The sequence below is a fragment of the Sander lucioperca genome, chromosome 6, assembly GCF_008315115.2.
Source record: "Sander lucioperca isolate FBNREF2018 chromosome 6, SLUC_FBN_1.2, whole genome shotgun sequence".
In the NCBI taxonomy this organism is placed as follows: domain Eukaryota; kingdom Metazoa; phylum Chordata; class Actinopteri; order Perciformes; family Percidae; genus Sander; species Sander lucioperca.
This window is the reverse complement of record NC_050178.1, coordinates 39,786,550-39,809,523: the sequence shown is the minus strand read 5'-3', so window position 1 is coordinate 39,809,523 and position 22,974 is coordinate 39,786,550. Positions and strand designations below refer to the sequence as shown.

The 22,974-nt window shown below is 42.4% G+C and overlaps 1 protein-coding gene across 5 annotated transcripts; it reads left to right on the top strand.

Moving 5' to 3' along the window:
- Positions 1-561: 561 nt before the first annotated feature.
- dido1 (death inducer-obliterator 1) lies at positions 562-22,934 on the top strand. Of its 5 annotated transcripts, none has more exons than XM_031278839.2 (17): positions 562-716; positions 2,232-2,326; positions 4,319-4,437; positions 4,725-5,811; positions 6,814-7,201; positions 8,052-8,423; positions 10,858-11,080; positions 13,983-14,538; positions 14,658-14,817; positions 14,988-15,104; positions 15,224-15,337; positions 15,731-15,893; positions 15,983-16,448; positions 16,688-16,835; positions 16,931-17,020; positions 17,113-17,308; positions 18,518-22,934. In XM_031278839.2, the coding sequence occupies exons 3-17, from the start codon at positions 4,356-4,358 to the stop codon at positions 22,321-22,323; spliced, it is 7,968 nt and encodes a 2,655-aa protein (XP_031134699.1). In that variant the 5' UTR covers positions 562-716; positions 2,232-2,326; positions 4,319-4,355; the 3' UTR covers positions 22,324-22,934. The 5 variants fall into 5 exon arrangements, with proteins under 5 accessions (XP_031134699.1, XP_031134684.1, XP_031134716.1 ...); XM_031278824.2 differs by having other exon boundaries at positions 15,224-15,385; XM_031278856.2 differs by lacking the exon at positions 4,319-4,437 and having other exon boundaries at positions 575-716; positions 4,701-5,811; positions 15,224-15,385.
- The last annotated feature ends 40 nt before the right edge of the window (positions 22,935-22,974 follow it).

Sequence of the window (22,974 nt, the reverse complement as noted above, 5' to 3'; positions counted from 1 at the left end):
TTAACAGCTGTAGCACATTTTGAAATTTCAGAACATCGTATGTCAGGAGTCCTGAAGAAGAGGTTTATGAGGACATTAAATACAGACTTATTAGAGGTTAAAGTTCTGCAGTTATGTATCAAATATCAGAAGAACACTCACAGATAGAAGTCAAGAATTCAGAGTTTTATGAATTTGACAAATTTCAGCTCACAAATGCAAATGAATGGTTACCTGAAAGACACATTTTAAAAGAAATTGACCAGAGCCATAGTATAATAGTATCTACAAATTAGATATTGTTCAGTATATTGTCTACTATAGGTGACTAATTGAATTTATCAAAATTCAGGCAAATTCCAATTCAGTTCAGGGTTGTTTACAAAAAAATAAATCACAAACTTTTTAGTCGGTAAATCTTTATATTTGTTTTTTAGGGTATTTAAAGTCTATAGCTTGAGATTGAACAAAAAATGGTAGAGCTGCAAATGCAGCGGAAAGGCTGTGCATTTAAACTTGTATCCGGTACGCCTATGCATTCAAGCTAAACAAACGTTTCGTTGTTGCCCGTGCCTGCTCAGTGTTCCTCCTGACCAGTAGGGGCGCTGTAGACACATTGGGCGTATCATCCAAATCGTCAGCCATCTGCCGCAGTCAGTTAGCTAGCTCCAGCGGGAATGGAAAATGGAGGACTGACCGACATGCGAGGGCAAATCGTCGGTATTTCTAGCGCGTAGGTGGGTAGAATGCAAAAATTTAATATTTGAGCAATGTTAGTGTAGTATTTAATACGTTTGAAGTACGTCCGTGTCTCAGTTTTGTTCCTGCCCATGTTTTAACGTTAGGCTATGTGATGCGCCTGACTTTAGCTAGCTAGCTGTAACGTTAATTTGTGTAACGTTACAGCCAAATACGCTATTCTAGCTAGCTATGTCATTCGCATTGCTTAGTTGGATATGGCTCTTGCTACTGTAAGAATATCTCTCCAAGTTCAGTTTTTGATAGTTAACGGTATGTGCTTTAATTTGGAGTGTTAGATAAATGCCTAATAGCTGCAGGTTGAGTTTGCCGTTAGCTTGCCCATGCTCGTGGTGGCTAACGTTAATACCGTTAGCCAGGCATTTTGGGTACAAGTGCACGTTTTACAACGCTCAGCTCCTCGTTTCGGAACGATAAACGACGAAAAGAAGAGCCTTAACATGTAAAGGCATGCTTAACGTTATACATGGAGTTGCTGAGTGTGCCACGCCCAATAATGCAACACAATTTGTGCCACTGTGCTTTGGTAAACGTTTGCTAATGCTAACGGTAGATCGTTGTTCAGTGGTTTGGCAGAACGTTTGCTTTGCGGCCATCATTGGCTGTGTCCTATATCTATGGCATGTGTCGCCTGTGCAGCAGGTATCGTTATAGTCGGTTGTCGTAGTTTGTTCTCAGACTCCTCCGATATAGGTCTGCTTGTTTCATACATATTTACAGGTCACATGCGATAATGAAGCACGGTTGTGACCGGAATTTAGGAGTTACTATATTATGCGCACCAAGGCCCTATGCAGCTTCACTCCTTTGGTGTCGAGCAACCACTACTGGACAGCCACACGGCAATTACAAACCTAGCATCTCTGTCAGTATGTCATATCGCTGTATCTGAACATATTATAAAGTTGGTTTCGTCGCTTTGCCCGCTATTGTTACATTTTATCTTCGTCCCGGGGCCCTCCCACCTCTCATGGCAACAGTTGTCCTGCAATTCACGTGGCAAGGTGTCGTGACCACAGGCACAGCATTGGAGGAATCCTGTTTCAGCACTTCAGTCTTTAGACCAATGCCTCAATTTTAAAGCAGATATAATTATGTATTCATTTAGACAGAATTGTAAATGCTTTCAAATATCAAAAGGTTTACATTATTCACCAAATGTCCTTATTTACTGTCAATTGTCAACAAATTGTTGCCCCACATACATTTGGTTATTTTATCCATTTGCAGTTTTGAATAACTTCTGCAAAGTCATCATTGTGGCATATTCAAACTTTACTTATGTTTGGTGTATTTTTATGTTGATCATATTAAGTTCAAACTTCCATTGAGCAGTTGTTGAATTGCTAAATACCCCAGTTACTAAACATCTTACATTTCCAGAAAATAAACATGATTTGTTATTTTTTATCATCTAATCAATGTTATTATTGTTGCATCTTAGCCGGAGCGGAGCACTTTGATCCTAACTTGTATTTTCCTCTATCTGGCAGATCCTTTAACCTTGTGCCAAGACAGATGATTACTGGTGCAAGGCCTTTGTTTTGTTTGAAGATCAACTCTCTTACTCATCACTGCTGAAGTGCAGGTACAGACATTGGCTTTTTTGTTATATGCCCTTAAATTAAAGAATAATTCTCATTTTCAGAAATAATTCACTAGGGGTGTGATGAGATTAAAATGTTAAGATATTTCTCGTCGAGGTTAAGTCTCACGATATCGGTACACGAGCAGAATTAGGTCGGTACTACCTAAGACTAATTCACGTTAAATCAATCTGCCGAATTTCAGTACACGAGGGCATGTAAGCGCAAGCGTCTCTGTCCTCTCCTCTGCATGTTTTACAGAGAGCGGGGCTCACAGTGCGTTCCATTTGTACTCAGTTGTCAGATTTTCTAAGGTCAAAGTCGAAAATGCCCCCCTGATCTCGGATTTCCGAGCTTGGAACTCGGACAATCTCGCAGTACCCCAAGCTCAAAATCCAACATGGATGCCCCTTGCATCAACAGTTGTGAAAGCTGTAGTAACATACAGTTATTAGCACTTCTGTCTTATTTGTGTCTCACTAAATCAGTCATACACACAGTCCTGTCCAACTTCTATCTGTGGTCATGTTGCTTCGCTGTTTGAAGAGGTTACAGGAGAGAAGCCATTTCAGTTTGTGTCAAAGCCTTTTACAGTGCTCATTTTTTATTTTGTGACTTTCGATTGAATTTTCCCAGTCATATTTCATCATTTAAGTTTTCTTTAAAATAGTCTCTTTCTCGTGAACCCCATCTTGTGTCTCGTCACACCCCTAGAATTCACCAATCACAACAACACTAACAATTTCTTACTTGTGTGGTTGTCCCACAATAAAAATGGTTTTAGACTTGGTTTTAGTGAATTCCTGACTATTTAACATGGTTTTCTGGTTCTCATCCCAATTTTTGGCATATAAATTAAATTTAAAATTATTCAAACAGCCAACATTAACACCTGTAATTAGGGCTGGGTATTGTTCAAATATTTTCAATACCTTGACCTTGATACCAGTTTCTGAACAATACTTTTTTCGATACCAATTTTATAAAATCCTTTTTAACGGAAAGACATTTTAACATTACATGTTATGGTAATTTTTATTTTTCAGCTACTTTACACCCATGCCACACACTGTCGTCAAGCCTGTCGAAATACAACATCACACACAACATACGTAACGTAGTGTTTTCCATAGGTCAAAAATGACCCAAGAATTCTCAAAATGCCCCTAAAAAGCTGAAATACTACTGTTTTTCTGTGTGCCAATTTGACTGCCACATTCTGCTTTATGAAGAATCATGCAGCATGTTCTGGTTCCTGACGCGCATACGGTATCTATTTGTGTCAGGAAACTCGCCCACACTTTATAGTCCAGGGTAATGTCCAACCAATACTGAATTTTAATTATATTTTCATTATCAGCTGATTATTTTTTAAAACGTACTTAAACAACTGTCTTAATATGGATCCCTTCGATATTTTTAATTTTAAAGAATTGTGACTAAGATATTAAGCTGAACATTTTACAGTTGAAACATCAATTTGTCAGAGCTCTCTGTTGGACATACTATGTAATGGAGACTGTTTTGAAAGTAACACAGCCCTAGCTTGGCATTTCTGTCCTGCAGTTCTTGTTACTTATCGGCCGACAAGTGCACTTATTCAAATCATCTGCAATAAGCTACTACAGCATGCCAGGTGATTTATGTACTGATGGCCTTCATGGTTTCAAGATATGAGTTTGTAGCACTCATAACAAGGTTGTTGAGCTACTCAGTGATGATAGTGGTATCATGCGGAAAAAGTGACGGCATTGCATGCCTTCAATAGAGCTGGGTAACGAGTTACTGTATGGTGCAAATAAACTTTTATTGTTTATATTTGTCCCACTATTTTGGGGAGAACGTAAAGTATTTCTAAAAAAAAAAATTGAAGACATGGAGCAATCCCAGCACTGCCTAATTATTAAAAACCTGGCAGCCATCAGTATTTGCCATATTATGAATTGAAAAGAGTGACTCATAGCTGATCTCTTGTGCTCTTCTCCTAATTGTAGACATTCTGTTTGAAAGTAGTGATTGACTCCATCATCTATGGAGGAGAATGCAAGCCCTGAGCTCTCTCTAGCTCCTGAGCCAGAGCAGAGCCAGGACCGTATGGATAGCTGCTCTCAAGGTACCTTGGCTGAGCTTCTTTTCCCCACACAATAAAGGGGTGGGAACGTTGTAGTAATGCTGGGCACATTGTGGTTCTATGATCTTTAAATCATTTTAAATTTGGGTGAGGGTAAGTAAGGGTCAAATCCAGGTCAAACAATCCATTTTTTTTTTTATTTGTTTTGATTAATGTCGCTTTAACACAAAACTATTTGTAGTTTCTTGGCTTTATTGTTATTTTGCACTCTGGTGATTGCATGCCATCTTTTTTTTTGCCCACAGCCTTCTTTGATTGTTTGTTCACAGGTTTTGGAGAAGGGAATACAGAGCAGAAAGAACAGTTTCAAACCGAAAGCGAGAATGTGGCCGAAGAGACACTAGAGGAGCCAGATACATCTTCCAAGGCCAACAGTGAAGTTAAAAAGACTTGGAGTTTTCGACGGTCCACTGTTGCAAAGAGAGAGATGCCAGTGGAGGCAGCAACCGACAGTCCTGATAACCGCTGTCCTGTACGTCGCAGTGGCAGGCAATCTAAGCGTACTGACAAACTAGAAGAATTCCTCTTGACTGCCAAAAGAGGGTCAAGAAAGAGCGCCCCACCTAGTCTGGAAAGCGGAGATCCTCCTTCCCAAACCCCAACTGATGAGACTGCCTCAGAGGCCAGCTTTGATGGTAACGCTGACACCAAGCCGGTAGAGGACAAGGTAGAGTCCCCAGAGAGAAGGACTAGAAGTGGTGCAAGGAAGCAGACCCAAAGGAGAAATCGAGGTGGCAGACGGGCTCGAGGACGCGGTGGCGTGACAGTTAAAGATGAGGGAAGCTCTGAGAATGAGGAGGACAGCAGAGACGCTGCCAAGAAGGACCAGTTACCGGATAAAACTGAGGAGAAAAAAGATGAAGAGAGTTATCCCCGTCCTGAAGATGTAGCTTGCACTAATACAGTACAGCCTCAGCCAGAGCAGGACTCAGAGAGGAAAGAGGTTCTTGATGAGAAGAATAAACATGGAGATGAAAATGACAAGGTGGAATCGGAGAAGGAGACTGATAAAGAGACTGATGAGGACAGCACAGAGTCAGACAAGCCTGCAGCGATGTTGGTAAAACGTGGACCAATAAGAACATACATCAATAAAAAGAGGGCAGCCAATAAGAACGCTACCCCTGTTAAAGGTCCTGCTCCTGCCAACAAGATCACTACTGTCAAGAGGGAGACCAAACCTAAAGCTACCCAAGCTTCTGGAATGACACACAAGGCTCAGACACAAGTGGACAATGATGATGAGAATGACTCTTCAATGTCTTCATCTTCATCATCCTCCTCCATTGATTCTGACGAGGGAGGTTATGATCCCAATGCACTTTACTGCATCTGTCGCCAGAAACACAACAAAAGGTATTTTTCATTTATTGTTTTTATCCATTAATAGTGTTATTGTAATCACAACTGTCGTGTCTATTGAAAGTGTTAATAATGCAGTACATTTTAATGCAGGGCTACATACTATCCACTTGCGTATGCAATAATGTTTTGTGAGTTTGCAAGTAAAATTTTTTAAAAATTTAAAAAAAATTATTCATGTGAGTTCATGATGACCATTACCATTGGTACACCTGCCGGCACTTGGTGCACAGCGCGTAATGTGCGTGTACATAGCATCGCGGAACAATCCATTTAGCTATTACTGTGTTCCACAAACAAAGTGGTCTGGGGGGAGAGGAGAGACAATGAGAGGTTCCGACTCAAGACGCCACTGATGATAAAGATGCAGGCAGAGACCGACTGAGCCAGTGAAGAAGAAAAAAAAACCGCCACTTTAAACAATACCTGTGGTTGCAGTACAAAGGGAAAGATGTGTGTATCTCTTAGGCAATGTGGCCCGTCTAGGTTAGTCTAGATCGCTGTTTTAATGAACATATTAGAGTTTTCCCTGCCATTATACGGCTTGTTTTTGAACACCACCTGAGCGTATGAGTGTAAAAACAATGTTGAAAGCATCTTGACAAGCCATCGTGCAGAAGACAAGTACAGTCTCACAGCCACACACCATGCATGTTGCACACACACCGACTGCTTTAGCCCACATGTTAGAGAGTAGTAGAGCAGTAGTAATACTTGAGATGACGTCACCAATAGGCAAATGAGCATATGACGTCAATTACACCTAAGCCTCTTAAAAACCCAGGGAAACCCATGTATTACCATTTGCTCTTCATTGCACTTTAAACTCTGCATTTTATGTTGCATTTTATGTCCCCTCCTTGTTGTCAGGCTCGTAGCTACAACTTCTGTCTGATTTCATGTTGTATCCATACTCAAAAGTATGAGGAAAGCCAGAGCTTTTGTTGAGCATTCATTTGAAGAAATGTGGCACTATAAATGTTCTGTGCTCACTAGGTTCATGATCTGTTGTGACCGCTGCGAGGAGTGGTTCCATGGAGACTGTGTGGGCATCACTGAGGCCCGCGGGCGCCTGATGGAGAGAAATGGGGAAGACTACATCTGCCCCAATTGCACCGCTAAGAAAAATCAGGTCGTCAGACCTGCCACATCTATTCTCGCTACAAGTACAGACATTGGGAAGCCCAGGGCTCCGGCTTCTGCTCTCGCTTTTTCTGCGACCTCTGAAGAGAAAACTAACACCAGTGGGGTTAACGCTGTCGCGGCACTTCCGTCCTCCACTGCTGGAACCGAAGAGAAGGGGGCAGAGGACATGGGCATCAAAGGAAGGATAGAGAAAGCTACTAATCCAACTGGGAAAAAGAAGATAAAGATCTTTCAGCCGGTAGGTTTTAACTGATCTCAACTTAAAGGCTTTGAATTACTGTATAATTATGAGTCCAGCTATTAAGTCATTGTCTGATTTGCTGTGCCTATTGTTCTGCTATTCAATACTTCATAGTGCATGTCAAGTGTCTTAATAATGTAACTTTCAAAGTAACTATGATGCCATGGCCAAGTTTATACATAAACCAAATTCCATTTCAAATGTCCATTTTACTATAGCTACTGTCAAAGGGCTTTAATGTGTGGTTGAAATGTAAATTTGAATTATGAATCCCCCAATCTGTGGTTTAGAGTACAGCGCTGCATGACTCAAACTATTAGTGTGATTTAAGTCTGCATGGGTAGTGTTCTGTGGTGTTTAGAAAATGCAGATTAGGACCCCAAAAAGTAGCTAATAGATAATAAATCTCTAAGTGGACAAACAAATGGTTAAAGGGTAACTTCAGTATTTTTCCCTATTTTGCTCCAAGAGCAAGATCCTTTTTGTTTAACATAAAACTGCCCCGAAATAGCTAAAATAAAACCATATAAAGCCGTCATGCTTTCCACTGTTCCAACAATCACCACTCTGGTTTGGTTAAAAATAAACCCTTAATTCACCCATTTACATCCTTTCCATAATGCTGTTAACACAAATAACAATCTGAGCCTGTCAGTGGCAAAAAATGGAAATTGGCATGCATTTGGTGTGTTTGCCCCATAGAATTACATTGCAGTCCGGTTCACGGCTGCTGGTTACAACATTCCTGCTTAAAATTGGACCAATTTCAGAGATTTATGTTTCACATTATTAACTTAAGACACCAATGCATTTTATATTAATTTTTTTATGTACTGACTTGGAGCAGGCCATACAGCAGCCAGCCCAACCAAAAGCAGGCCCGAAATCGGCACCAACCATGGAAAAGAAGGCAGCACCCACAGCAGAGCAGAAAGCACTACCAGACGCAGAGCAGAAAGTGGCGTCAAACGTGGAGGTGAAAACAACACCAACAGTGGAGGTGCCCGATGAGAAGGCCGGGCCAAAGGCTGAGGAAGAGTCTTCACTTCCCAAATGTATCGGGCCTGGCTGTGAAAATAATGCCCAGCCAGATTCTGTGTACTGTGGCAACGACTGTATTCTGGAACATGCTGCTGCGGCCATGAAGTCCATCACTGATGTTAAAGATCCCAAGCAGAAGGACAAGGCAAAGGCCCAAAAGACCAAGTCTACACCAAAGGTAACTTGGACCATTTGAGACTTAGATTTAGACTTTAGATCTAATGTCTTTATCACATTTGAGAAACGGTTTCCTAACATGTGTTGTTAGAATGTTAGGTTGTGTTAGCATTGTTGGGCACAAGTATCTTTCTATCCTGTCTCTTTTGTTTCACTATTGATTAGCATTATAGAAAACATTTGTGTATACATCAATTGTTACCTAATATTAACACCCCCAAGTGTTATTAGTCATGTTATTATATAATTAGTATTAGGAAGGAAACCTGAAGGGTTTTAATATAACTTGAAACTAGTGCTGCTCGATTATGGGAAAAAAATCATAACCACGATTATTTTGGTCAATATTGAAATCATGATTATTTAACACGATTACTATTGTCTTTTGGAAAGATGTTGCATTTATTTATTGACAAGTTTCAAAAACAGTGAAACGGTTATACAAATTAACAGTGAAAACACCTTGAACTGTGAAATTTCCCTTAATACTTTTGCTGTTTGAATTTTTTTTTTTCTTCCATTCAGAACACGAGACAAAATAGGAGTTTACTTGCAAAATATAAAGTGCAAAATAATTGTTTTTCTAACTGTTTTTGTGATCATTAGGAGCCAAAATCGTAATCGTGATTACAAATTCAATTAATTGCACAGCCCTACTTGAAACATTTCTACAACAAAGTCTACCTTTTTGAAAATGAATTATAACAATCATTCTTTAATACCGTGAAAGCAGTATACTGCTGCAACCATGTCTCGACTAGTTTCCTTGCTGTGGCTGCACCCTCTGCATTTTAATAATGTCACAAGAGGTCATATCTTAGCCTGCTTAAAATGGTTCAGAAAGCTTTGCTATTACTCTAAAATACTACTTGGAAGTGAAATTGCTCAACAAATTTGTGATCATAATGGTAACCTGTATTGGTAACCAGCAGGGAAGCAGGTTGAGTTCTATGGATCAGATCAAAGTAAACAAATGGCCTGTCTACTGACCACTTAGCTCATGTGAACAATGGAGACATCATTCCGACTTGGTCGTGAAATGGACAAAAGCAATGCATGCATATTAAAGTATTTTAAGGCGTTGAGCAATGTGTTTGAACACAGTGTGCTTTACTTTACATGGTCATTTATGTCATATCGGTGATAAGATGCTGTGTTGTAGCCCAATAGGTTTGCTGATGTACCCCAGTGCTAGAGAAAATGTGGTTACTTCATGAAATGAAAATTGTTTTCTAGATGCAATGCCATGGGTTGTACAAGTTAATCAATTTCCCAGGGCACTTTTTAAGATGGTGGGTGATAAGCCTGTTTTTATTTTTACTTTTTAACAAAAGTAATATCTAAAGAATATGGCTCCTATTACTTAATGCAATGTTTTGGTTATATACTGTCGTTATGCATTTCAAGCTTTTTTATTCACTCGAACTGCCTGCATCTGCTCCTGATAGGATGTGTTAAATGTGTGGTCTGATTCTCCCTACATGTGCTGTGCGTACATGTATGACAATAAATGGGGGGGAAAAAGACTTGAGTAACTAATTATATATTATCAACCGTATAACAGGCTTTATAATAACTGGACAGTATTTTTGCTTTTATTGTTTTGTATAGTCTAAATTTTGTGCTAATGCTCTGTCTTTTATTAGCCTAATATTATAATTTTGCCTCTGCAACAACAACAAATCCCCACAGTCATCAGTCCTGCTCTTGTGTTAAATACTTTTCATATGCTGCTATTAGAAGTGGTTGGCCATTTGTTACAAACCCTGCCTATTTCATGTGCACTTAATTCAAAGATCCTGCGGTCTCATAACTTTGAAAACATAAATAGACTTTTGTGAGATTGAACCTTCAAGGGCTAGGAAAGCAAGTAAACGATGTAAAAAGAGGCTTTTTTTTTTTTTACCCTGCATGCATTGCAATTTTGTGAGTGATGTGTACATTCGGGAAAACTATCTTCATATGGTTGATCTTGCTTTGGAATACTGATTCCTAAAGGCAATGTCTGAAATTATCTTTTTGGCTCGGTAGCCTAGACTAAAATGGACCTGCCAGGAATACTTTAATGTGCAATGTACATTTTTGATATAATAATGTTCAGGTTTACCGAAGCTTAGATGCTACGTGCAGAGCAATGTAAAAGGCTGCCAATGCAGAGTTCAGTGTATGCAGAAATGCTATTAATTTACTTTGAATTGTACTATGCACACTGTGTGTAAGAAAGGACTAAAACCGAGAGCAGGGAGACCGAAGAACATGAGAGTTAATTATTCTGTTTACCATGCATATTTTCCTGGCTTTTGGCAGTACTTCATAGAGGGAATCTCTTTTAAAAGCCAACATGGCTCAAGTCAAACATGTTTGTATTTTACCTGTAATGTTGTCAAAAATGATGGGTGCTGTTACTGAATGTGTGTTTCTTTCCGTCCCCCCAGAGGAGCGTGGCTGGTGGGAAAAAGAAGCCAAAGAATAGCCGGGAGGACTCGGACAGCGAAGAAGACCGTAGTGCTGATCTGGATGATGATGACGACGAAGATGAGCATGCTGAGGAACACCCGCCCCCGCCGGCCACTGCATCCTGGTCCAGCGACCATAATTACATTGCAGTAACACCAGAAAAGACTACACCCATATCACCAACAGTGTTAAACAAAAAGTGTATGTATCTCTTTGAAGGTCTTGGGCTATTGTTAAAACTACGTTGTTATTTTTCCATTTTAAATGTGGTTCCTGTGGTGCTAACATAATTTAGAAATGATCCGTACATATGGGGATGAACATGAGTGCTCTGGAGATGAATTCTGCTGTGTGCTAGACTCAAAAATGATTTGCAAAGTGTTATGATTTTGATAATTATAAGGTTGTGTTACTCAATGAAATGTTTGGAGCTGTGAAAAAGGTAAGTGCTATTTGTGGCTTTGGGTAAGTATTCAATAACCCAGAACGTGTTTGAAAGGGGCACTCCACAGGTTGCACTCATCAAGATAATTTTAGTAGGTACTAAGCCTGTGAACACAATTATATAATGTCTTCTTTGGCTTTGATGCCACCAGGGTTGTCTCAGCTTGGGAGACTTTAAATTCTTAACAGAAAGCCTGCGTTATAAACTGAAGGCAGGAGTTTGAAAAATGTAGGCATTTACCAGGCAGGGAGGGTCTAACAAATTATGCTGATGTGTTATGGGAAATGTAGGATCCAGCTTTTTTTTCTTTTCTATTTTGGATCTTGGCCCATGCTATGGACTAAAAGTCAGGAAACATAGGCCTCTGCAGCATCAAATTTCATTATTTTTTTTAATTATGACTTTCTTGAGTCCCTCAACCTTTTGCTAGTGCAACACTCAATCGCTGGAGTACCTCTTTTGAATACCCCATAGTTAAAATGCAGGGCTGTAGATTTAAAACGTATAAAGGATCACATGGTAGAGATAAAAGGAGGGCAATCTCAAAATCAGAGCTCTTGTGCTTTACCATGAGATGTATGGGTGTGATGAATGGACTGGTGCTAGTATGTGAGATTTCAAATGACCTGCACAAGTCTCGCCACCTCCTGGGTTCATCACCTCAGCTGTTGAACCATAAAAAAGATCCTTCCCCCTTTTCTCCAGCAGGTAGGTGTCTTAAGAATTCCCCCATGTTAATGTGGACCAGTGAAGCTAACATAACTCATATTGAGCTGATAATATCAACTGTTACGCACAACTTTGTGTTTTTTTTCTACCCTTAAGTTTGTGGGTAACGGGCTGACTCAAGTTTTTTTTAATTCATATTGAATATGATGCATCACTACTCGTGGGAAACTGGCTTTGAAATAAAAGGTGATATAACAGATTTTAGGATGCCTTGATTGATTATGTGAGCAGTGTTGGCTTGCTGTAGGATATCCTGACCAGTTCAGCTCAGACAAGTATATACAACTGATAAATCTACACACACTATGGCTATGGAGACGTGACAGTCAAGAGCCCCCAAATGGTGAACGGCCGGAAAAGAAGGAAACTCTACTGCAGAGACCAGACCACCTGGAGGTACTACAGTGAAGTTCAGAAGGCCCACAGCAGAAGACAGAAGCTGAAGACCTGTGCTAAGTTCAAAGAAGAGGGAGATCCATGCTCAAGTTTTTCCACACATTTTGCACCTGATGAGATCTGATATTGACAGGAACGTTTGTTGCAATGAAATGTGGACAGTTTGTTTCATCTCCTTTTTTATAAGGGATCGTTGAAGGCATAAGGATCTTAATTGATAAGATAGCAAGACGTTAATGTTAAGTAAATGCATCTTCTCAGGTCAGGTGATCAGTATGACCTGTGATTGTTGTGATTAACAGGAGGAAGATATGGCTCATTGATTTGTTCTTTCATAGTGCATATTTTGCTGAGTGATATTTTGATTGGTGTGACCATCTCTCTTCTAAAGATGGTTGACTGGTTGCTTTGGGTCTCAATACTATTGCTCTGCACAATATTTTTGTGGTTTATATATTTTAGTGGGTGTATAGTTGAGTGTTAAAGCAGGGTTCATGCTTATACTAATGTAGTTTAACATGCAACTTGGACATAATAGATGATGCACTAGCATCTGCAGTTGACAATGAGGAGAGGTTTGAGAAGTGTGTATTTATAAATATTGGTGCAAAGTGGTTGATGTATTACTTTTTCTTTATATAGTTTTTATATGTGAATATGTTTTAAAGAAATGTATTATTCACATATACCTGAATAACCTATTCAAATGACAGAACCATTAACAAGACGTGGGTCTAGTAACTTTTGGTGTCCGAGCTCATTGCCTTATAATCTGGTGTTGGTGGTTAGGGTGTGTAGCTGATCTCATGATAAGACTGCATGTTAAAATGAACAGTTATGAACTTCATTTGCAATAATTTCCTTTAATTCTGATTAACATATCCCATTCATGCCATGTGATGGAGGATTTATGCTTAAGTAGGCAGTGAAACATTTTTTGCCAGTGAATAACCTGTTAATCTTGCTAGTCTCTTACATTCAAGTAAGAGAACCTGGTAGGCTGTAGTCCTTTCTTTTCATTAACTGCTTACAGTAAGTTTACAGTAAGAGTTTAAACAAGACAGTTCCCTCTCTCCTGTTTGGATCTATGGGTACTGAGAATCAAGCTGCCTTATAAGGGAGTATGAAGACCATTACCACTAAATAATATTTGGGAAGAAAACTTCTTTCTCAAGTGGACCTGCATAAACAGCACAATGTATCTGCATTCCACTGCCACAAATAAAGAGGGGCTTTTTAACTGCCCAGTTGTCAACTTTGTGTTTATTTCAGAATGTTTATTGCAATGTATTCAGTGTGCAAACACTAATAACTGTGAATGACATTTATTTTTATTAACCTCCTTAAAGCTGTGAAGTTGATAGTTGTCATATCGAAACAATGCAGAACTTTTTCAGGCACAATGAAGTCTGAATTATAGACCTTAATCATGATTATCTGCAGTGTTGGTAAAATACACACTACATGTTATATCTGCTGATATTGTAAATTATGGCATGTTTTAAAATGTTTGATCTTTTTCTTGGTTTCCAGCCCCCCCTAAAGAAGAGAAGCAGAGTGAGAAAAAAGAGAAGGAACCACCCCTGGCTCCTGAGAAACCTTCTCGAGCTACCGCAACACCAGTCAAAGGAAACAAGAAGTCCGCAACTACTAAAGCGGCCAAGGTTTCCCCGAAGGGCAGGAAGCCTTCTCTTCAGGCTACCAGCTCAAAGGCACCCAAGAAACCTGCAACACCTCAGAGTAAAACTGCAGCAAAGTCCAAGAAACCAGGTTCCACGCCCGTCCATACCCCGTCCCGCTTCCCTCCAGGTCCGATCCACGTCACAGGAGCACTGAGAGTCACCAAGTCCAACTTTACCATTCCTAAGAAGCAGCCACAACAAAAGGACGCTCCATCCCATAGCAACTTATCCTCAGCCTCCAGAGTCCCGTCATCGCCAGTTTCTTCAGCTCCCTCCAGCCACTCCTTATCCTCCAGACCTCCACATCCAGCTGCTTCAGCGCCCCCTATGTCCCCCATGTCCCCGCCCCCCAACAACCAGATGAGAACGAACATCCGCCGCTCGTTGACAGACATCCTCTATAAGAGGTAAGAGTCCTGCCAAACCCAGTTCAGAATACTTAAGTTTCTGAGATACTTTATTCAAATCTGTGGCTAAGCCCATTTAAACATCAAACACTAATATTTGTTGTGTTCCTTACCACCAGGGTGAGCGACAGTGATGATCTGAAAATGACTGAGAGTGAGGTGGCAAGGCTGGCGGTTGCCATTGAAAAGGAAATGTTCAACCTCTGCCTTAGCACTGACAGCAAGTACAAGAACAAATACAGGTCCCTTATGTTCAACCTGAAGGATCCTAAAAACAAAGTGAGTCAATGTAAACATGCATGCACTTATTTTTATATTTATATATATTTTTAGTACACCTTGTGTTTACAGAGTTGTGAATGCCTACAGCCTGAAAAGCTTTGGTTTTCTGAGCTTACTTGATGTCCCTCATATTGAGGTGTTAAATTGCTGTGTTATGTTTGTCTCAGGGCTTGTTCTACAGGGTAGTGGGTGGTGAGGTTAGTCCCTTCAGACTGGTGAGACTAAGTGCGGAAGAATTGCTTTCCAAAGAGATATCCGAGTGGAAGAAGCCCACTGCTCCTGAGGTAAATGTTACTTATCTTTAACTAAACGCCAAGCACATGGTCAAAGAGTTCCCTGTTGAGAGTTTGGAACTGTTATACATAAATTGCTACAGCATACTTTATCTGGTTGTTTCCTGCAGGCCCAGTCTCCCAGTGCAAGGGTCCTTTTGGAGCATTCCAAACTAGGCAACAGGCATGACTCTGGCTTACATAGCATGGATATGGAGGATGCTCCGCCAACATCCGATACAGATGTATGTATCTCTGCCACCACTTCATCTACTCGCATGGCTTCTGCTGCAGTAAGTGGTGGCATGCTGTCTTTCTTTAGCTTTCACACTTTTCCTTTTCACCTGTGCATGGAGTGCTTATTAACAAAGTGTAACACAAATCTGGCAAAGTAAATACCGTAGCAAAAGATATTGCAGGTTAGTTATTTTGCCAACTGTCCTTCAGTGTTATTTCTTTATTTCTAAAGCTTTGTCTTTCTTCATCATTGTTAGGCATTAAACCTACTCGCATGTACTTTGCAAAAAGTATAGTGTTGTACATCATAGTAATCCAAAATTCTGGGTGTTATGTGAATGACCATCGACTGTTCCTTTTCACCTAAGATTTGATGGAGGTCCTCTTTTCTGTGTCCACAGGACCAAGAGGAGTCTAGCGCCACTCCTTCAGTTTCGGCTCAGCCCTCTGCTGTGGAGGGGAACAGTGGCAGCAGCATGCCAGACATTTTTAGTACCATGCTCAAAGACACAACTTCTGAACACAGGACTCATCTATTTGACCTCAACTGTAAAATATGCACAGGTAAATGAGACACGGAAGAAGGATATTCATCCAGCAAATTTAACATGATTTGTTATACAACAGGTAACTCTTTTAATCTTGCCCTCCAGGTCAGAAGACGGAAGACGAGCCTGCAGCTAAGAGAGCCAAACTGACCAAGAAGCCTGAAACTGTCTCCCCTGTCAGCCAAACACAGGACCCCACAGCTTACCAGCACCAAGACCCCTTAGCCTACAAACACGCAATGCCTCCATCCTACCAGTCTATCATGGAGTCAGCTGTCCCAGAATCACAGCCACAGCTGGACCTCAATATGCTGGCACCTCCAGCCGAGGCCCCAGCACCTATCACTCCCACTGTGTCCTCTGTCAGCATCACCCGCAGAGACCCACGCATGGCCAGGCACAGCTCCAGTGTGACTGTCACCTACACTGCTCCAGAAAAACCCATCAACAACTCAGCAGAAACACTCCCAGCTCCTGTTAGTGCTCCAGTAGACATTGCACCCAAAGCACCACTGCCGATGCCCCCAGCTCCACCATCTGCAGTAGCCACGTCCAAACCAGTGAAAACAAGGTGCTCAATCTCATTACGATTTTATGAATTAGCTCTTCCCGGACTTGCTGGGTTTTGTGGTGGACTAACATTTGTTAGCAATATATTTTTGTTGTGTGCTAAAATTGCATGAGAAAACGTATATGTAAAATTCTATTTTTAAACAGGATTGGTGGTTCTACAGTAGAGGAAGATGGGGCCGTGTCATTGTTCTTGGATATTGGGTTTTCTCTAAAAGAAAGTCTGTTTGGTTTTTACAGTACATCCGAGCCTCCTCCTGAGGGTGAGACAGCTATCTTTCTCCATGGTCAAGAGAAGATTTGGAAAGGATTTATCAACATGCAGGCTGTGGCCAAGTTTGTGACCAAGGCTTATTTGGTGTCAGGATCCTTTGAACACCTCAAGGAGGTTAGCAGTTTTGCCTGGTGATTAAGCTGAATGCAAAACCTTTGGGCATACATATAAGCAAGAGCATCATACTTAGTGTTGTCAATGTTGTGCAGGATTTGCCAGACACCATTCATGTTGGAGGACGGATAACTCCAACCACTGTGTGGGACTACGTTGGGAAACTGAAAACCTCGCTTTCCAAGGTTTGTTTGGAGAAATCTCTATCAAAGTGTTTAACATCTTTTTTTTAAGGCCTTGCATCACTTACATACTGTTTTTTGCTCTCTGTTTGCAGGAACTGTGTCTGATCCGTTTCCACCCAGCCACAGAGGAAGAGGAGGTGGCATATGTCTCTCTCTTTTCTTACTTTAGCAGCAGGAAACGATTTGGTGTGGTGGCTAACAACAACCGTCGTATCAAAGACCTCTATCTCATCCCACTGGGCTCAAAGGACCCATTACCCTCCAAACTTTTACCGTTTGATGGGCCAGGTAAGCATTTACAGGGATACACAAATATACCTTTGTGGTGACATGAATGTAGTTGCATTTATTGTAATGTTTTTGCTGTAAAGTTGTTTTTTTGTCTTTGTACCTATGGTGAGTATATTTAGTGTCATCTTTGGACTTATTTAATTAGAGCTTGTGGATTCATGGGTTTGTACTGTAGAGGGCACTCACACTCCTTGATGAATTTCCCCCAGAACACACTTCTGTACATATACAGTAACAGCTGCTGTGGTCTCTGCTGTGTATCTGACTTTGTATCACACATTTCTAATAAAGGAAGAAGTTTGCATCGCAGGTTGGTGCCATTTGAGTCCAGTCTCAGCCTGTTGTTTATTAAAACTTGGCTCATATATAAACATAATTGAACAACTGTATAATCAATAAATTGCTATGACATAACATCCATTGTATACCACACTGGTGTTTATATGGTAACTTGCAGTACTTGATGTAAACTTTACAGTGATTGTACAACACTGTTAACGATACCCACATTGCTACAAGTACAGAAGTAGTTGAACTTCCAGAAGTATAAAGGTTGTACATCTTGGAGGGTTTCAAGCATCAGGAGATCTACTCCTGCATATTGTGCCTCAGAAAGAGGATATTAAAAGTGTTTCCTTTATTAATTGAGTAGCTTCAGAAAAATAAAATTACACTTCTTGGATTTGTTTTTATGACCAGGCTGAAAAATCAAACTTCAGTAAGACCTAATGTATGCACCTGACTGTTGATTAACCAGAATTATATTATAGTTTACAATCTGTTCCAGTTTTCTTGCAGTCATGTTTTGGCAATTTTCGGGTGCGGTCAAGTGATGTTGGTGAATTACTGTTGTCAGTATGTTTAATTCACAAAACAAGTTTAATGACTACTGACTAAACTGTAGACAAGTAAACTTGAACAGTCATTCCTACCTTTGTCGTTTGTTGAATAAAAAAGATACACCTTGGAGTTGGGAGAACTTTGTTTTTTATATCTGATAAAGCCTTCTGTGCTACTAGTTTTTTTATGCATGTATTGTAGACAATTTTTAGAGGCTCTCAGTTCATCCGTTTTTTGTGTCCATTGCATACGTCAGAAATAATCAAATCTTTTATTTTAGCAGTAGCAGGAATAATGGCAGTCTATTTTGTGAAATTGTTTCTGTTAGTGCAAATGTTTTCTAAGCTTGTTTTGTCCATCTTGCAGGTCTTGAACCAGTTCGTCCCAACCTCCTCTTGGGGCTGCTGGTCTGCCAGAAGGACAGAAAGCGTACTGGTGCACCGTTGGAATTTGAGGAAAAACGGTCCAAGACTCAAACCAAAGATGTCGATGACACTGGCCTTCCAAAGCCATCTCCTTCAGTCAGAGCAGAAAGATTAACACGACAGAGTCTTGACATCCCCTTCAGTACGACTCCTCCTGGGTCACCTCCACCCAACTCCTCTGAGACCTCAAGCAGCACTGTGGCCACCTCCTCAGTCCTTTCCTTCTTGTCCTCTGTTAAAGTCACATCCACTACCACTGGCAAGGACTCCCCATCCTCATCTAGCTCTGTTGCTTCCTCTGCAGCAGCTGCCACTCCTCTTCAGACCATCCTCAACACTCTTTTTGGGAAGAAAAAGCATGATTCAGAAGCTTCCAACTCTCCGTCTGATCAGGGTGGAGAACTACTCGTCCCGCCCGCTACCATGCAGCAGTTTGCACAGAGCTCTAAAGAGAAACTGGTGGAGGAGGATGATGACCGACCGTATGATCCAGAAGAAGAGTATGACCCCAGTAGGGGCTATAATGTGCCTAAGAAGCCTGTAGAGGTAGTAAGCAAACCTGAAATCTCTAAGCAGCCCGAGGTGGTTGCGAATGAAGGTGATGATGTAGCGTATGACCCAGAGGATGACTCAATTTTTGAAGAGGTCAAAACTGTAGTACCAGGTAAAGCTAAGATTCCAACTGAATCTGTAACTGATCCACAAAAGATCTTGGAGAGCCTTAAACAGATTGGGGATCAGACATTCCAGAAAAAGGGAGAGCAGCAAACGTCCTCTACAGGGACACCTGGTGCCTCATCGACACTTTCAGACACACTCTTAACTCAACCTGCCAAATCCCTTTTGGGCAACACTCAGCTACTGCAGCTTGGCAAAAAGGTTGAGGAACTAGTGAAGTCCTCAACGGTTGCTCCCTTGATCAACCAGAAGAGAGATCCCCGACAGAGCAGGGATCCTCGCCAGGCTGCGGCTGGCAGGAAGCTGACTGATGATCCCGAAGAGCAAGAGGAGACATCTGCTCTGTTGGAAGATTCTACTCCTTCCCCACAACCTGTGGTTCAAGAGCCTCAGCTGTCTGATGTAACTGAACTCCCAGACTCCTTACAAGGCTCAGAGACATCACTGCCTCATAATGAAGTGATAAGCGAAACGCTACCCTTCATGCAGTCAGACGAGGCAGATGTAGCAATTCCTTTATTAGGAGAGGAGGTGGAACCTGATATGGAGTTCAACTACATGGATGAGAAAGAAGTGAAAACTGAGGAAGCTGAGCCACTCAAGGCGGAAACCGAGATGGACAAGTACAGTATTTGGCCAAATGCTGCCAGTATTTTAAAAGCTGGTGAGGACCCAGAGTATGAGGAGAATAGCCAAGATGCACCAACCACAAGTTATTTTAATGAGCCTGCAAACACCTCCACGATAACGTCGACAATCCCAGTACTCACTCAGAGCACAACAAAGGTTGACACTCAGTCCCATCACATGCCGCATTACATGTCAACACCAGGCTTTGACAGCGAATACAGACCACCAGCTGACATTACCCCACCATCCAACTTCCCTCCGCCCCATCGCATGCAGGGACAAAGCCTGATAATGAGGCCTCCGCCGATGTCTATGCCACCACCCATGCAGGGTCTTCCTCCAATGTCAGGTCCTCCTATGCAGGGACCCCCTCCACCCATCCATGTTCCTCTCCCTGTACGTGGTCCTCTCCCCATGCAGAGTGACAACAGCCAGCAATATGGTCCTCCTCCGACGGCATACCCTCCCTATCAGAACCAGTGGCCAAGCCCCCAGCCACTGCAGCAGCAGGTCCCTCCTGGACCACCTCCCCAGAATATAATGCCACCCAGAGGACCACCGCCATCATTCCCTCCAATGGCCCAGAGAGGCCCTGCTCCTCAAATGTTTGATCCCTCCATTCCCCCACAGCACATTAGACAGCAAGGTCACCCTACAGGCCTTCCCCCACCTCCTACTTTTGATGGACAGAACAGTTTACCTCCACCAAGATTCACTGGTCTTCCACCACCATTTAATTTCCCTGCCAACAGAGGTCCTCCTCCGCCTTTTACGGGGCCACCTCCTGGTCACTTTGAAAACCGACTTCCTCCTCCGTCCCACTTCCCAGGGCCCAGGGGTCCCCCGCCATCTCAGTTTGGTGACCATGGGGCTCAACCCCCGATGGTAGACCAACCTCGAGGCCCTGCAGAACATTATAACAAAGACAATTCCAATGCTTTTAAGCTAAATGTGGATCTCCATGTTTTTAAAGACAATCAGGGTCCTCCGCCAGGTCCAGCGTACCGGGGACCTCCACCTAACCAGTATGAGGACAGAAGAGGCCCACCTTCAAGTAGCGAGATGAGTGGACAGCACTTCAATCCACATAACCAGTACGGGAGCTCCAGACCTCACTCCTCACCACCACATCGAGGATCTTTTGATGAGAACCGAGGTCCTCCCCCTCAGGAGAATAGACCCCACCTTTTTCAGCATTTTGGAGGATCAGAGCGGTACCGCTTCGATAGGCACTCTGATGAGGCTAGACCTGTTCGCCACAGTGGGCCACTACTGCCAACTCCTCCAGAGGCTCCCATAGGTCCTCCAAGTCGCATGGGAGCCCACAGTCCAGACATGCACCGGGACGACCACTGGCGCCGCCACTCTCCTGAAATGAGGAGGAGGAGCAGCACCACCCGAGAGGACTCAGAACCCCGCAGTGGCGATTGCTTTAGTCGCTTTGAAGGAGGGCACAGAGAACCTGCTTCTGGTCCCTCACAACACTCTGAAGAGAGACAGAGGGAGCTGTCCGAGGACCGCCGGAGGGAAAGAGAGCGGGAAGTCCCCCACGCCGGCAGGCCTTCATGGGACAGGGGCCAGGGCAAGCAGTGGAGCAGAGAGCGAGAGTGGGATAGAGCGAGAGAAAGGGACCACGATCCAGAGCGCAGCCGAGAAAGAGACCGCGATCCGGAGCGTACCCGAGAAAGAGACCGCGATCCGGAGCGTACCCGAGAAAGAGATCGCGATCCGGAGCGTGGCAGAGAAAGAGACCGCGATCCAGAGCGTGGCCGAGAAAGAGACCGCGATCCGGAGCGTGGCCGAGAAAGAGACCGCGATCCGGAGCGTGGCCGAGAAAGAGACCGCGATCCTGAGCGTGGTCGAGAAAGAGACCGCGATCCCGAGAGTGGTCGAGAAAGAGACCGCGATCCGGAGCGTGGCCGAGAAAGAGACCGTGATCCTGAACATACCCGAGAAAAAGAACACCACCCGGAGCGAGGGCGAGAAAGAGACCGTGATCCTGAACGTACCCGAGAAAGAGAACATGATCCGGAGCGTACCCGAGAAAGAGACCGCAGCAGAGGGAGGGAGGGCGAGAGGCACAGGGACACGGAAGGAGAGCGGCACAGGGATCAAGACACAGACAAGAGGAGAGACCGGGAGAGAGACAGGGATAAAGACAAAGGCAGGGATTCTGACAAGAGGGACCACGACCGCGACAGAGGGAGAAACCGTGATCGAGAGCGCGAACGTGAGCGAGACAGGAGACGGGACAGATCCCGAAGCAGGGAACGAGACAGGGACAGAGAACGTGGGAAAGACCGGGGCAAAGACCGAGACAGGGAGAGGGAGAGAGATAGAGACAGGGATCGTCGGAGCAGAAGCAGAGAAAAGAGAGAGGAGAAAAAGGAAAGTAAACATGATACACCCAAGGAGAGAGATATAACTGCAGACAAATGACAAGAACAGGTCTGTTTTGTTGACACTACATTACGATTTTGAGAGACACTTCAATTTTTCACCAGTTGAAATCCAGTTGTATCACTGTAAACGTAGATGAGCAGTATTTCGTTCAATTTCCACAGTTGTGTTCGTACTAGAAAAAAAGTTTGACAATGTTTGTATTCTTTTTGTCACTTAAAGGTTTCTTACTTACTTTGTTTTATCACATTTGAAAAAACAAAACTGAAGGCCATGTCGGTTGCTTGTGTAAAGATGTATTAAGTAGGCCACTGAGTTCTATTACATGTACCTATCTCCTGCCCAAGCAGTTTTTTTAAGAAAACAATAATGTAACTGAGTAACACACCATTTTCAATATGTAAATATGAATGTATTTGTGTATATACTGATGTTTTTAATCATACTTTTCTAAGTAGAGAAAATAAAAGCCATATATCTGAGATGGATAATGTGAAAGTTAAGGAAACAGTTTACACACAAAAGTGTGTTATGTACAGCAGCATTGACCTTAAAGACTCCAACTATCTACAGTATACATCCCATCAATGGTTGTCAATGAAATGTCCTGATTTTGTTTCAGCTCAACCAATTAAACCCATTTGATGACGTGTGTTTCTCTGTTGTTAATTAAAATATGAGTTGACTCTC